The sequence below is a fragment of the Olea europaea genome, chromosome 16 (assembly GCF_002742605.1).
Source record: "Olea europaea var. sylvestris chromosome 16, O_europaea_v1, whole genome shotgun sequence".
Lineage (NCBI taxonomy): Eukaryota > Viridiplantae > Streptophyta > Magnoliopsida > Lamiales > Oleaceae > Olea > Olea europaea.
The window spans coordinates 1,238,165-1,254,156 of record NC_036252.1 but is presented as its reverse complement, the minus strand read 5'-3'; the positions used below and the strand labels follow the sequence as shown (position 1 = coordinate 1,254,156).

The following is a 15,992-nucleotide window of genomic DNA, read 5'->3' as shown; positions in this document are numbered from 1 at the left end:
GAGTTTTGCAGGATAATGCAGAAGGTGAAAAGCGGACATCACAAGAATGTGGTTCTCAGTCTAGTATTAAAGATTCAACTGAAGAGATGCAGTTCAATCCTAATGTCTTTACTGAATTTAAGCTTGCTGGGAGTCAAGAGGTAGCTTATGTGTCCTTCCCGTGCTGCCTCATCCATTGACCCAGTATTTGGCTAGAATTCCATGATGTTAACTTTCTTCCCTTCATTGTTCTTCAGGAGGTAGCAGCAGATGAGGAAAACGTGACGAGAGCAAGTTTGCATCTTAAAGATGTTGTGCTACCGAAGTTGATACAAGATCTTTGCAAGCTCGAAGTTTCACCTATGGATGGACAAACTTTAACCGAGGCACTCCATGCTCATGGGGTTAATGTCCGATATATTGGAAAAGTAAGAATGAGCTCCTGATTGGTCCTGGTCTGTCATCCTTGTAAATCCAAACATTTTCTGGACTGTCATCATCTGACGCCATTTTCTTGTAAATTCAAACATTTTCTGTAGGAAATCTAGATTTATCTCATGAGATTCCAAGCCTAATATTATGTTTCTCTGTTTGCTCCATCAACAGGCTGATTTTTTTTTCCTTTTTTTTTATTTGTTCTATAGGTTGCTGAAGGGACCAAACATTTACCTCACTTGTGGGATCTTTGTTGCAATGAGATTGTTGTCAGATCTGCAAAGCATATTCTTAAGGTGATTCAATAAACACTTTCAGTATTTGGTAATACCATTTTTTATTTTCAAACACTGGCTGACAGTGATGAACTTTGAATCATGGTTGTACAAACTACCTAGCTTCTTTGTCTGGAATTTTGTGACTGATTCTACCTTGCCTAATTTTATCTTTCCAAACGTAGTGGCTTTGTATGAAGTTACTTTTTCAGAGATGAGATGTGAGTTTTTGGTCGGCCTTGCATATTGATTCCAGCCTTTGAACCTTATTTTCAAAATCTAGTACTGTTTAAGTGCTTAGTGCTGGTAGACTGTGCTTGCCTGTCAATCTTTGGGATTATCAGTTTTAATTGCATTGTCCATTTCTGTATGGGCATTGTTTTGGTTCTGTCTTGAATGGAGAATTTACTAGTTGCTGCTTTAGGCGATTGACTTATTTTCGTTGTTCTACCCTTTTTATTGTATAACGAAGTTGCCAATATTATGTTCTTGTGGTGTTTTTTCTGCATAGTTTCTATGATCACGTTGAGAGAATACATAGGTAAGGAGATCGAGGTTGAGACAATTCTTGATGAAATCAAGTGATCTTGTTGTAAGAATATGTCAATAAAGGAAAGGGAGACTGAGATGGGAGACAATTTTGGTGAAATCAAAGTCATTGAATTCAACCCAATTTGCAGTGTTTGGTCCTAGAGGAATTTGTGGGGGAAGGGAATTGGTTGGAGTGCTGGGGGAAAGGAAAGTCCAATGTATGCACTCCATCCCTGGTAGAGAGAACTATTCTCCTCCGGTTGTTTTTTGGAATGGTGGAGGGGAAATAGGAAGGAAATGTATTTTTGAGTATTTTCTTAATCAATTCCAGGTTTAAAAAATCTTCTACTTGATAACAAAACAAAATTATAAAGACCACTTTCCCTTCCCAACCAAACAAGCCAATTTCCTTCATCCACTCTTTCCAAGGTTTTCTTATAGTATACATAGCTATTGATGCTTCTCAATTTTGCAGCAATTCAAGGCATCATGTATGCTGGGACATTTTTTTTCGCCCTACTTATTGCTTATATATTCTCTTTCGGGGGTGGGTATGTGGTTTGTGTAAGTTAGCTTAGTTTGCTGAGGTTTTCAACAAGTCTTTCTAGAACTCAGAATGGATAAATATTTTCCTCGAAGCCTTGCTTTTCCACTTCACTGAAACTAATATTGTACAATTGGTAGCATATAGTTCCTTTTGGGTGTTTAGAAGATTATTTGTCCACCATTAACCTTTTTCTCATGCAGGACATCTTAAGGGATACAGAGGATCATGATCTTGGGAATGCAATTTCACATTTTTTCAATTGCTTGTTTGGAGATATCCAGACTGTTTCTGTTAAAGTTGTTGCAAACAATACACATTCCAAAAATTCAAAGAAGGTACGGGATTATTGATCTACTGCCCTAAATTTCGGTTTTAATATCTTATGTCCAAGTTCTGTTCTTGCTCTAAATTTATTTGCATGTCTCGTGCTATGAGAGAAATTACTTATTCTTTACGTACGTTAAAGTGTGAGAGTAGTATTTCCATTTATTCAAAATTACATTAATGTCTATATGGAAGATGGAAAAGCTAGATCGAGTCTTTTGAATTTTATCCTATACTAGTTAGCTATGCGTGTGCATTTCTTCACATTCTCAAAATGCTGATAGTTCTAGTCCAGGAAATCCTGAGACCTAATGTTTGCAGATGTTGCAGGCTCCAGGGAAGTCTTCCAAGGAACAAGCCAAGTATAAAAATGGAGAATCCACAAGAAAGAAGCAATCATCATACTTGAGTATTACATCAGATAGTTTATGGTCTTTAGTCCAGGAGCTTGCACAAACCAAATACCAGGTATCATGTACTTGAAGAACTTGTGTACAATTTGACGAGGTTGTTTATTACTTTCTATTGAAAACTTCTGCAGTTTAACTTGCCAGAAGATGCAAGAATGCTGGTGAAGAAGATTTCAGTTATTAGGAACCTTTCCCAAAAGGTAACCTTCTGTGAGGTCTTTCTAATATGCTCGAGTGCTTACGTAGACATACTTGCAACAAGGATCTCTCTAAATTTGCATTTCTGCTCTGCCATTTCTTGGGAAAAAGTAAAATCCTAGTTTTACAGCATCACCATATATACTTTTAACTTCATGTCTTCCTTCTGTTAATGATGTGAAGTAACAATGTTTAGGCTATGGTAGAATTCTTTGTGTATATGAAGAATCATTCTTTTAATTACCGTATATATTGTTTCAATAATTTACTATTTGGTTGAGTACCGCTAATTCAAATGTCAGAAGAGGTTGGCAAATGCATTCATGTTTGTTTGACAATAACATATGTCCTAACAAAGGATGTTAAAGGAGGTATATTCTAAAAGTGGCATATACTAACTTCTTTCAAAGCAATGAATCTGGAATAAGAGGAGACAATTGACAGAAAGGAGACAAGAGAAAGAGGTATTTCAAAGAAGGAAAGAGTACTAGTAAAATGAATCCATCACTTGGGGAAGAGATGAGGATAGCTAATTCTAACCAACATGTGAATAGGCAAGTCAATACTTCTCTTTTTTTGGTGTTTTGGGTTGCCCCCCACCCACCCCCGGGGCTCCCCCAAAAAATGATTGGAAGAAAAAGCATGCAGACGGATAGGTGGATTTCTATTTCTGGCCATTATGGGTATGATGGTCTGTTATGCCAGTCATAATTTAATACATAAAAATCCATATTAGTTTCAATTTAAAATTCTGTGATTTCTAAAATTCATGGTTTGAAGATTTATGCACGTCAAATTATTAATGGTTTTTGCCTGTAAAATGACGATTATTTTCTACTCAGTTTGTTTTCTTTCACAAGAAGTGACTAGTCTTTTTTTTCTTGAAATGATGATTATTTGCTGATTCTGGCTGAAGCTTTTTGTATTTTTCTTCTTCTTCTTCTTGGAATTGTTTGAATGTATATCTGTCTCCCTTAACAGGTTGGAATCACCATCGCTGCTCGCATGTATGCTCTTGATGCTGCAGTGCCTTTCCAGGTTTCAGATATTTTGGATCTTCAACCAGTAATAAAGCATTCAATTCCAGTTTGTTCCGAAGCTGAGGATCTCATAGAAACTGGAAAGGTGCAACTAGCTGAGGTATGGAGAGTTTTGATTCATGGAGGATGAAATTCTTGTTAAAGTGCTTTTTAAAATTTATGTATCAGCGTTAAATTCTGTAATTGAGAATTTTAATAATAATGTGTCCATGGCAGAGCTATTGTAATCAGTTTCATTATTATTTGAGGTAATGGAATTTATTTCAGGGTAAAAATTATTCACCTTTTACCTCCAATGATCCAAAATAAGGAGATAGATGATGTGCAATTTGTTATGATCAAGTGCATGTCTAATTTTTCAGGACAATCTTTAACTGACCCAATCTGTTTAATTGGAGTTGCTTAGAGTTGGAAAACTTCTAGAAAGAACGAGTTCCCTACTAATTGTGGGTAATAGCTTGGATTCAACTAGACATCCTTGAAATTGTATTCATTGTTGCCTTCCCTTTTTTTTTTTTTTTTTTCAGGGAATGCTTAGTGAAGCCTACACACTGTTCTCTGAAGCATTTACAATCCTCCAGCAGGTACAATTATCATTTTCTATGGTTTCTTGATTGTTTTTGTTACTTGGGATTAATAAATAAGTTGTGACAATATTCAGGTCACTGGTCCAATGCATCGAGAGGTTGCTAACTGTTGCCGGTAATTTTTCATTTTCATCACTTGGTTAATTATTTCCTGATAATGTTCCAGCTTTCATTTATTTGATGTGCCTCCAATGTTATCAAAATTTGACCGGACCAGCCGGTTCGACTAGAATGCAAACTGGAGTGATAACCGGTCTGGTTAATGCATGAAACTCGCGAGTATAGAATCCGGCTCAAAATCGTAAATCCAGGCGGTTCAACTGACAACTGGCTAACCAGATGTGGTTACCAAGTTGTCGAGTTGGGGTTGTGAGAAAAAAACTGGAAGTTGAAGAAATAATTATTCAAGAATCTGATTCAACACATAGTACCCACCTTTTTCAAGTTAAGAAGAAAGATTTTCTGGTTGGTTTCATCCATCTTCTCCCATTTATCTTAGAATTCACAGATTTAGCATATGGTACCCAAAAAGAAAAATGAAAAATTGATTAACAAAGAACCTGTAGAGAGCCGCCATCCTCTTTCTTTCTCTCAATCTCATGGTAAGGATAGGTTAGGAGTTGTTTAGTAGTGGGGTTCATTATATTTTATTTTGACCCATTTAATATTTATTTTATGTTTAGTTGTATGTTGGCCTATTTAGCGTCAATTTCATGAGAAATGGGTATTAAAATAATTATTGGAAGTTAAATAATAAATAATAAAAATACTCTTTTACTTTATATAAAATTCTAATAGGATATGTATTAATATATGGATTTTTTATTTAATTATACTATTTCCGGTTCGACCTCGGTTCAACCCTCGAACCTTTGAAGCTCTCTCTTTTCTGGGTTGATTTTCAAAACATAGTTTGCCTCTGAGATTTGGTATGGCATTTTTATGATGGTACATTTCTTGAATTTATCTTCATCAATGGATATGCAAAATTTTTGCTTTTTTATTTTATTTTTTATCCCCCCCCCCCCCCCCCCCCAAAAAATTAAATAAACATACGTCTCCACTAACGGATTAGGCTTTTAGATGCAGTAGTTCAACATGGTATAAAAGTCTCAACTCTTTTGTTCAAGCCTCACCATTGTCCAGATATGAAAACGTTTGTGTGTTAGGCCTTGGATGAAAAAAATGAATCTGGCCTGTACTTGAGAGTTGAGAAGACAGGTAGAGTACAAGATTTGAATAAATAAAATGTGTACCATCTCTGACAACTTAAGCTTTTACATCAGGTAGTTCAACATTTATGACTTGATTCTTGTAGTTTGCAGTGACTTGTGGATTTTCAAAAATTCCAGGCATTAATGTCTTGCCTTATTGATCTAGTTGTTTGGTCAATTAATGCTTGTACTAACCAGTGTATTTCTACCTTTTCATTTTCAGCTACCTAGCCATGGTTCTATATCATGCCGGAGATATGGCTGGAGCCATAATGCAACAACACAAGGAACTTATCATAAATGAGCGCTGCTTAGGATTGGACCACCCTGACACTGCGCACAGGCACAGAATTTTCGTCTCTGCATTAATCATTATTTACATTGTTCCACATCCATTTTCTAGCTTGTCAGTCGGCATCTTATAATTCATTGGGTTTCAAGATTAAGAGTTTGTTTGGCTAAGCTTAAAAAGTTATGCTACATGGTACAGAACTATGTGTGGATTCTAGTTCTACGGGAGAAGTTTTGCAGTGACTGGATTTCGTATCTGTCTTATCTGTCATTATTGTTTTCTTTATTACTTAGACTCGGTAACTTGACTGCAGTTATGGAAATATGGCTTTGTTCTACCATGGTCTTAATCAAACAGAACTTGCCCTGCGGCACATGTCACGGGCATTACTTCTGTTAAGTTTGTCATCCGGTCCAGATCACCCAGATGTTGCTGCAACTTTTATAAATGTTGCAATGATGTATCAAGATATTGGAAAGATGGATACAGCCCTTCGTTATTTGCAAGAAGCCTTGAAAAAGAATGAAAGACTGCTGGGAGAGGAACACATTCAAACTGCTGTGTGCTATCATGCTTTGGCAATTGCATTCAACTGTATGGGCGCCTTCAAGCTCTCGCACCAGGCATGTCCTTATCTAAATGTCTCTTCTACTTAATTCATTAATGAATTTGAGATAAAACTAGCCTTTTATTGTGTTATATATCAGCATGAGAAGAAAACATATGATATTCTCGTTAAACAACTTGGAGAAGATGACTCTAGGACGCAGGATTCTCAAAACTGGATGAAAACATTTAAGACGCGCGAGATGCAGGTTTTGCTTTCTGTTCAGGATTTCTTGATAAAATCATGGTTCTTGGTTTATCCGCATTTCTTTTTCTTTATTTATCGCATTCTTGTTTTGGTAGATGAATGCGCATAAGCAGAAAGGTCAAGCTTTGAATGCTGCTTCTGCTCAAAAGGCTATCGATATTTTTAAGGTGAGACTTGAATACTGTTTTTTTTTCCCTCACCCCCAAGTCCACCCCCCTTTTCATTGATTCATTACATTCCAAAATAAAGAAACAAAACAAATGGAAAAGACCGCTAGAGATGGAAGGCATTAGCTTATGATAAGGATGCTTTTGGTTTTCATTTAAATGACTGTCTATTCGAAGAATAGAACAATTCTAAAGTTCGATATTCCCTGGTTAAAATAAAACGTAATCCAAAATGCATTTTCCGGAGAAGGGAAAGTAAGAGGAGTTGTTAAATGTCTTGGTTGGGAAATTATTTTTAGAACTAGAACTCTACCGTGTTTCTTCTTCTTCTTCTTCTCTCTCTTTTTTTTTTTTTTTTTTTGGGCCCCGAAGAAATGACCCCAAGAAGTAATTAGCATAATTAGTTGTCTACTTAACAAAAAGAGGATACGAGTGGATTCAAATGAAATTAAACCTGGTAACTCCGTAGGATGTTCAGGTTCAGCCTCCCATGAAACACTGATTTTTGGTTGGTATATGATGGGGGTACTGTTGAATTTTTGTGGAAGTTGCTTGTGGGATGAATTCAAGTTCTCTCTATGGATGCAGGCTCATCCTGATCTAATACATGCTTTTCAAGCGGCTGCTGCGGCTGGAGGATCCGGTGCTTCTGGTGCTGCTTCAAACAAACCGGTTCACACTGGTATTGGTAGTGAAACACTTCCCCGAGGACGGGGTGTAGATGAAAGAGCTGCTCGAGCTGCTGCAGAGGTTCGAAAGAAAGCAGCTGCAAGGGGTCTTTTGATCCGACCACATGGTGTTCCCGTCCAAGCTCTACCACCCCTTACCCAGCTTCTTAATATCATAAACTCCGGAATGACACCGGATGGTGTGAACAACGAGGTTACTAATGGAGAGAAAAAGGAATCAAATGGACATGCTTCAAATGAACCACAAGTTCCCGAAGAGGACCAATCCAAACCCGTTGAACAGGATCGGACTCCGGTTGGATTGGGCTCCGGCTTGGCTGCATTGGATGCCAAAAAACAGAAAACAAAAGCCAAAGCCACGTCTTGAAACTTGAGATTCAGAGTTTTCTTACTACTGATGTTCTTCCTTCATTTTTTCTCATTGGCCTAAGTCATAAATGTCTGCCTAACCAACTCTTCATATGAGATTTGAGCTAAGAAGTGGAAGATCGTTCAAATGTAAGAAAAGTGATTCCCTGGATTCTATTTAAGAGACTTTTAGGAATCTTTTCAATATAGCAGTGGCCGGGCGGAGATCTTGTTTTTTTGTGAAATTGAATACTTTTTATTCCATAAAAAGTTTGGATATCGTAATTTATTTGTAGCATTAGTAGTTGAGTGACGGGTTGTTTCCTTAACAAAGAGTTCTTCAATAAAAACACCATTGATTTTAGCAGAGCTTATTGATAATTCTCCTTTTCATTGGTTTTTATTTCTTTAATTTGATTTTAATTTTTGCATTCTTAGCTTCAACTTTTCATTAATCATCACATCTTGTACCCAGTGAAGGCCTCTATTCAAAAATTCCTTTAACAGGGTTAAAGGCATTTTAACGTTTAATGACTGAGGGAGGGAAAAAAATAATAATAATAATAAATAAAAATAAAAACTGGAATTTTGTTTGCTTCTCAAAATCAGCAATGTTCTTACATAATCAATTTTTTTTTTTTTTTTTAAATTTTCTAAACCCCTAAAATAAATGTTTGTCTGACAGTAAAAAGTTAGCTCAAATTCAATACTTGCTAAAAACACTAAGGTGATGTTTGTCCAAACTCGTTGAATCAGTATTAGACTATTAGTCTTCCAATTCAATTCGTTTTTACAGTTTTCACTCCCAAAGTCATGTTATATTTCAATTCTGAACTCAAATGGACATGCATGTAAAGATGCAAACTATCTGTAGCCGGACATGAGGATACTACGAAGTTTTACTATTCCCTGGGATTAGATTTGGGCTTAGTCTATACTGCATAGGCGAAAGATGAAGACGGCCTTCTTCCGAGGGAGCCCAAGCCATCTATGAGATATCACCTAGAAGAGTTAGAATTATAATCTTGACATTGAACATTTTGGAATCAATTATGGAATTTGAATTCCACTTTCAAACTTTATCCTTGTTAGATGGCATATATGTACCATGGAATTGGTATTCCATGTTTCCACCCCACGTGCCACTTTTCCTTGCTTTCATGGAATTCCAATTCTTATGGGTATGGTAAGAATTGAAATTCTAGGCATTATTTTATTTTTATTATTTATTATTTATTTTTTGTATTTTTTTAAAAATCTTTTTTGTCCTTTTTTTTTTTGGCAATGGTAACAAATTCTAAGAATTATTGTAAAAAAATATTTTTCTTTAATTGACAATTTCTATGTAAAACAAAGCCAAACGAATATCAAAAGATATATGATTTTCTTGAATTTTTTTTTTTGGTTGTTGGAAATGGAAACAAATTTTATCTCCAATATCAGTAAAATCTATGACTTTAATTAACAATTTTCATGTAAAACAAAATCAAACGAACACCAAAAAATACTTTTATTTCAACATATTTCACGTAGAAAATTATACCAATCAAACACGATAATTTATAATTTTAAGGAAAATAATTTCTAGACAATTCAATTCCTTAGAATTCGTTTTCTTTTTACCCAAATTTCATCTTTGCAATCAAACGGACCCTTAAACTACTTTGCGTGAACTTTTTTGACATAATGGTTGACATCCTCTCATAGAGCGTGAGCTCCATGTGAATAAAAAAAGTTCAAAAAAGAAGTGTCCCCATTAATGTGAGTGTCGATTGTTTATTATGTCAAAAAAATTATGTCACCATAATATTGTTGTTTTGGAATGATTCGAAGGTCGACAACAAACTCATGAACAAGGGTGTCTTCATGTATTAGAAAAAAAAATATATATGCTTCGTATTGATGTGGATGATCTAATCGAACTATGTTGGTCAAATTTTAATTATTAAAGAAAAAGTTGTGTTGATAAAGTCTTGGCAAATGCCAAATAGTCATAAGTCGATAGCCTGAACACGCGCCTGCCTTGTGGAAAAAGAAACATTTGAACCTACAATGTGTGTCCCAAAATCTTGAATTCGGGTCCTCAAAATAGGTCTTTCACGTGTACTCTTTTGTCAATATGACTTTTTTGGTCAATGCTAATCATAATGTAAATTTCTTATTGATATCAACCTAAAAATACTGAAAATAATTAGGAAACTGGAATCAAATAAAATAAGAGAAAACAAATGGAGAAGAAAAAAGGGAGTTATTTACTCTCTTTCTGTCTGCGTTTATTTTATTTGCTGTTAACAATCTGAGGCGGATGTTTGGTCGTGATTAAAAGTCATTTAGATTGCCTGACTTAGTCATATGAGATCTTATTGAAAAACACAAGTAGCTAAAAAGCGTCTTTTAAACATGATCAAACAAAGTATCAAATCGCAATCTCTATAAATTCTTTTTGGAGTGTTTGCAATCCAAGTTTCTATCTCCCATTCGAGATATGGATCTGGGCTTAAGCTTAGGAGGTGCATCGAAAGATTCAAAAACATTTGAATTCTTGACAGAAAATAGTAATTCAGAGAATCAGAGTACAGCAATAAACCAGAAGGACGGCCAGGTTTTTTGCATGGCCTTAGGTCTAATCTCAACTGTTGGAAATCAAGAGTCCCATGAAAATTACGATCGAGATGATGACCAGAAGTTACAGGAAAGTGATGGAATTGATGATCATCAAGAAAAGTTGATGAAAACTTCTGTTCAGCTTGATCTTCTCCCTCCTGCTCCTGTTCCTCGTCACACTGGATCTCTTCTTCGAGGTAATTCCTATTCTTTCGTTTTGATACAACCTTAAATACATGGGATAATTTGTTACAATATTGATAGTTTTTTTTCCTAATTTGTTTTGCAGTTGCTGAGAGTTCAGAGATTGGTTCGTCGACGCACATGAGTTTACTGCAGCCGGTGAGAGGCTTGAATGCGAACCGGCCGGCGATCGTGGCTGGTGGAGCAGCGGAGGAGGAGGTGTTGTCCGCAAATGACATCTTGGAGGCTGAACGAACATCTTCCAGAGCCAGTGATGAAGATGAAAACAACCACAACTGTAGAAAGAAACTCAGACTATCTAAAGAACAGTCCGCTTATCTTGAAGAAAACTTTAAAGAACACGGCACTCTCAATCTTGTGAGTATATGTTTATTAAGGGAGAGGCAAAAAATAATCAAATTTTCATAATACTTTTTTATATTAAATTGTCGTGAAGATGTTTGACATGCCTAAAAGTGACTTTTTAGCTACTTTTCTTGTCTGTAAATTTTTTTTTTTTGAAAAATTTATGTTCTAATTTTCGTATTCTTCCCTTTTGGTTCTTTGATGGAAGGAGCAGAAACAAAAGCATGCGCTTGCAGAGCAGCTTAATCTTAGGCCTCGACAAGTTGAAGTCTGGTTTCAGAATCGAAGAGCAAGGTATGCATAAATATTTCATCGAGTCCGGGTTTCATCTTAAAATGTTAACTTTATTAATTATTATTTTCATATTTAAACGATATGAGATTTTAATGCAGGACCAAATTGAAGCAAACAGAGGTGGATTACAAATATTTGAAGAGATTTTGTGGCAGTTTAAGGGAAGAAAACAGGCGGCTACACAAGGAGATACTAGAATTGAGAGCTCTTAATTCTACAAATCCATTCTGCATGCAACTCTCAGCCACCACCCTCACCATGTGCCCCTCTTGTGAACGTGAAGCCACCACCTCCTCCGCCGCTCCGACCACCATAACCACCGCCCCGGCCGTCAATTCCCCCATTGCCAAAACCAGCACCATTGAATCCACACATAAAGTTATCCCATTTCCTTTACTTAGACCAGGTTTTTATCCATTCTCTTGCTCTCCATCCCATTCCAATCAGTCTGCATCCTCATAAATTGAAGAAAATTTACAGTTTTTAATAAGAAATATTCAGATTTTGTCCATAGTTGGACAAGTTATACATAAGCACTGAAATAATATGTTTTTATTTCTCCAATATCTTTGTTTCTCATTTCTTTTCATTTTTTACCAGTCTATGCAAAGTTATTCTTCCTATCAAAATTTCAATTAAAATTTTTACCATCACAATAGAAAATCATGGCTCCGATATATTTCATTTTATGTTATAGTTAAATTAAAGCTCAATAAATTCTGATTGTTTCTTTTTCTCTTAATTAATTTTTCTCTGAGTATGTGTAGAATTTAATGTGCACAACAATATATACAAAAGAATATTGCGGATTGAATGTTTGTTCCATGGTTCAAGGCATGCTTTAAATAAAGGGTTGTCAATTTGGTGCCATTCTTTTCAAATATTTGAATCGAACTAAATTAATATTGATGAAAAAGGAGAGGCGTGGGGAAAGGGTTTATTATGGAGGAAGGAACTGACCAATTTTGGGACAGAGGTAACAACATTTTATTGATAAATACTAAATGCTTTGTCTGGTCAATTAAGGTGGTCTTTTATGAGCACCAATCATCGACTACACACCACACAAGTACAGTCATCATTATTGAATTCTAACGCTCCTCGGCATGTGACTTACCACGACACTTATAATTTATGTAGATAGAGGTGTAACACCCCCTCATATGGGTGGAGCCCACCGCACGCGAGTCCCACCCTACGTGAGCGTGAAGGGTGTGGATATTTCTATATACTTAAATTATGTACATCAAGCACAATCCTTATAATATTCCTAGTTTGTATTCGAGCATGTCTATACATAATATAAAATAGATCGAGCAATCATGTATATACTTTTAACTTTCTAATGATGCTTAAAATACAGTTAGTTGTATTGGAGAATGTCCGTATAGAATATAAAGTGGATCAAACACTCGTGTATATACTCCTAACTTTCCAACATTGCTTGGCACGTGATTTAATTCTATATTGGAGCATGCCCATATAGAATATAAAAGTGAATCGAGCATCAAGTATATACTCCTAACTTTTAATGCTTGCTTTACATGTGACTTTCCACGATACTTAAACTATGAATACGCAATACAACTGAAATCATAATATTAGGATTTGCATTTTTGGGTAAATTTTGTCAATGTCAATGATTTTTTTTGTGAAATTTCAATTGGATCGTTAAATTGCAGTTTAATTTGAATACTCAACACTATGTTAGATTCTGTCACCTATTTTCCCTAAACTCGCAAAAATTTCAAGCAATTTTCATCAATTTAGGAGACGGCAAGTGACGTGGTGAAATTTAACACTAAAAAGGTTTAGCGAACCCAATTGAAACTAAACTGAAGTTCAAAGACCTAATTGAGACCAATTAAAATTTAATAACTCAACTGAAATTTCACCAACCGTATGAAATTTACCGTTGTATATTTACAATATCTCGACTTCGGAAAAAAAAAATCACTTTTATATATTATTTTTTGAACAAGTCTAAAGTGAAAATTTTGCGGATATTGCAGGTGTTGTATATTCAATAAAAAAGATGCTAAGATGAATTTGGAGTCATATTAGAATAGAAATATAATTCAATGTAGACTTGGACCATTTAAAAGGTTGAAATATATTATGAATATACTCAAAAGTCTCAAAGAATGTCTTATTCTCTCTCAGGGTAAAAGAAATAAAAAAATCATTGAGCTGACTCCAAAGAAAATATAAGTTTGCATTTTCTACACGCAGTTTGTAATGACTTTGAATTTGGACAATATATTTGTGAGTTCAAACTATATTATTTTATCTAGCCACTCATATAAATCAAAACTGTAATTATTCAAAAAAAAAGAAAAAGAACTTAACGATTTAAGATTAAACAAAAACTTAACACGAGTCGAATCTAGACTTGTTCGGTAGTAATTTTGAAAATTGATTTTTTGTTCATTAGAGAAAAAAATGGGTCCTATCTGTGAGAGGAGAAGTAAAAAATGACGGCTGAAATAGTGAAATAAAGGTCAAAAAATTGATTTTTTGGGAATAAAAATCAATAGCAAACATGCATCTATAGAATCTGTTCGATAGTGATTATGAGAATTGATTTTTTTGAATGTTAGATAGAAAAGTGGATCTCACATATGAGTGAAGAAAATAAAAAATGACAATTAAAATAATAAAATAATAATTAAAAAATTAATTTTTTGAGATGAAAAATTGCTACCAGAGACTTGGATTGCATTGATCTACAGAACTATGAGTCGATGTCTCGATGATGAAGCTTAAAATGTAAGTAATTTGTCACTATTATTGTATTCTATGAATATAGACGTTATTTATGATGTGACGGAACGATTATCCTATAGGGTGCCATTAGGTAGCACGCATACCCAGTCAAAAAGTGAACCTCGGTATGAAAACAGAATAAACCAATGTAATCTTCTTCTTTTAACACAAAATCTAATTTAGATTTGGATTGACAACTTTTCGTAAATGTCAATCTTGATATATAAATGATAATTATTGGAAGATGAAAGTTGCACTTAAAATAATTAAATTGTAATGCTAATATATTATTCTTTTATATTTGACTAAACAAAACCTAAGTAATGATTCATTCAAACTTCTGAAATTGTCAACTTCGGGTTATGATCCATCCTTGACGGGAGTATGCAGGATGTGTTGGGAATTGAGATCAATTTCAGTGTTTAAAAAAATAATAATAAGACAAAACTACTAACAAAATATAAGAGTAATGCTATGTAGTTTCACTGGTGTTGCAACATCAGTCTAGATGATAGAAGATGATAGATAAAATAAAAAGTGAAATTAAATGAGTTATTTAATTTTATCTATCAATTAATGTCACATTAGCGTCATCTAAACTGAGATTACAATCCCAATGAAGCTAAATAACATTATCCAAAATGCAAACGCCCAATTCCTCGAGTATCGTAAGGATAATAACTCACTAAACTTCACCACACATCTATTCTACTCTCTCAAAAACCCACAAAGAAAACAAGAAAAAACAGTATTTTGCTTGCAATAAAGCAAAGGTACAGTCCATTGCAAAAAGGTTAGAATTTGATATACAGTATTGAACATTACGTTAGAGAAAATTTAAAAATATTTTCAATAATCTCAAGGATAAGTTTCCACGAAAAACTAGCATTATAACAAAATAATGTTACATGATCCACATGTTAAACGGAAGCTGGAATGATTTTATTTTACACAAAGAGTGACTTGCTAATCTAAAAAACAAGAAACCACTTCAGGTACAGATTGGCCTGTGCTAAATAAAATAACTAAAAGACTACCTACCGATAATCCAATTTTAGAAAAGAATGTCGCCCCCGGGGCATAGTCCAGTGGTACAAATGACAAGAGTGAGGTTATCTCACGCCTTGCTGACAGCTGTAGTGTGAGGGTTCGATTCCTGAGACATGGAATTGGACTCCTTGTAAGAGCAGTGTACAGGCAGCTCTTCTTCCCTGATTTGATGGGGCACATCCCGCGATTTACCTCCCTCACAAAGCTCTAGGGACGGAACGATGGGGACCTCAAGGTCGGGTTCAACCTTTTTTTTTTTTTTTTTTTTAAGAAAAGAATGTCACTGAATGATGGCATTATACAACAGAGCCTCTTGCCCTCGAAAACCAAATCCATGTTTCCTATTTGGCAGCTAACTAAATGAACTTTCCTGTTCATTTTGTTCAACTAATTTCTGTCTTGATTTCAGGTTTTTCAATCTCTTTCCATTGATTGCCGGTGCGAAAAATGGCCAACCTCGTCTATCACGAAGAACCAACAAGAGCTCAAGACAGTATGTATGAATTAACCGTTTAAAACTAAAAGCAGTATACAAAAAATACATAAGCCCTCATTGAGATAGCACCAAAGACAGTTTCAGAGGTGCTCTTCTCTGGAAAGAATGTGAAATGCATAACAAAAATATCATTTAGGGAATGTCTGAAAAGTTATTTATAAATAGAGTAAAATCAGTGGTTGAACAGTGAATAGTACCTGTAGATCCTACAAAATGAATGGATAAAAAATTGTTTGAATAGAAGTGTTTATAAACACCTAGAAATGCCAAGCTGAACATACTCTTAGTGATATGGATTGAATGAATGCCACTTTTATCTCATCCACATATTACTGTTTAAATTATGTTTTGGAGTCAAAAATGAAAAATCATTTTCCCCATTC

General features: G+C 34.9%; 2 protein-coding genes across 5 annotated transcripts in view; both read left to right on the top strand.

Annotated features, from left to right (window-relative positions):
- The window catches only part of LOC111411629 (clustered mitochondria protein), a 23,443-nt gene extending 15,219 nt beyond the window's left edge, over positions 1-8,224 (top strand). For 2 of the 3 annotated variants that reach the window (XM_023042143.1, XM_023042142.1), the window contains exons 16-29: positions 12-140; positions 237-407; positions 624-710; positions 1,968-2,102; positions 2,413-2,559; positions 2,633-2,701; positions 3,681-3,839; positions 4,267-4,323; positions 4,401-4,441; positions 5,764-5,883; positions 6,146-6,455; positions 6,540-6,647; positions 6,742-6,813; positions 7,402-8,224. In XM_023042143.1, the coding sequence (XP_022897911.1) occupies positions 12-140; positions 237-407; positions 624-710; positions 1,968-2,102; positions 2,413-2,559; positions 2,633-2,701; positions 3,681-3,839; positions 4,267-4,323; positions 4,401-4,441; positions 5,764-5,883; positions 6,146-6,455; positions 6,540-6,647; positions 6,742-6,813; positions 7,402-7,869 (2,073 nt within the window). In that variant the 3' untranslated portion in view covers positions 7,870-8,224. The remainder of the gene's footprint in view (positions 1-11; positions 141-236; positions 408-623; positions 711-1,967; positions 2,103-2,412; positions 2,560-2,632; positions 2,702-3,680; positions 3,840-4,266; positions 4,324-4,400; positions 4,442-5,763; positions 5,884-6,145; positions 6,456-6,539; positions 6,648-6,741; positions 6,814-7,401) is intronic. The other variant, XM_023042144.1, reaches the window with a different exon arrangement.
- Positions 8,225-10,066: 1,842 nt separating this feature from the next.
- Positions 10,067-11,874, top strand: LOC111411628 (homeobox-leucine zipper protein HOX11-like). 2 transcript variants are annotated; one of them, XM_023042141.1, is made up of 4 exons: positions 10,067-10,651; positions 10,744-11,015; positions 11,218-11,297; positions 11,396-11,874. In XM_023042141.1, exons 1-4 carry the CDS (start codon positions 10,336-10,338, stop codon positions 11,757-11,759), a joined length of 1,032 nt encoding a protein of 343 aa, XP_022897909.1. In that variant the 5' UTR covers positions 10,067-10,335; the 3' UTR covers positions 11,760-11,874. The 2 variants fall into 2 exon arrangements, with proteins under 2 accessions (XP_022897909.1, XP_022897908.1); XM_023042140.1 differs by having other exon boundaries at positions 11,212-11,297.
- The last annotated feature ends 4,118 nt before the right edge of the window (positions 11,875-15,992 follow it).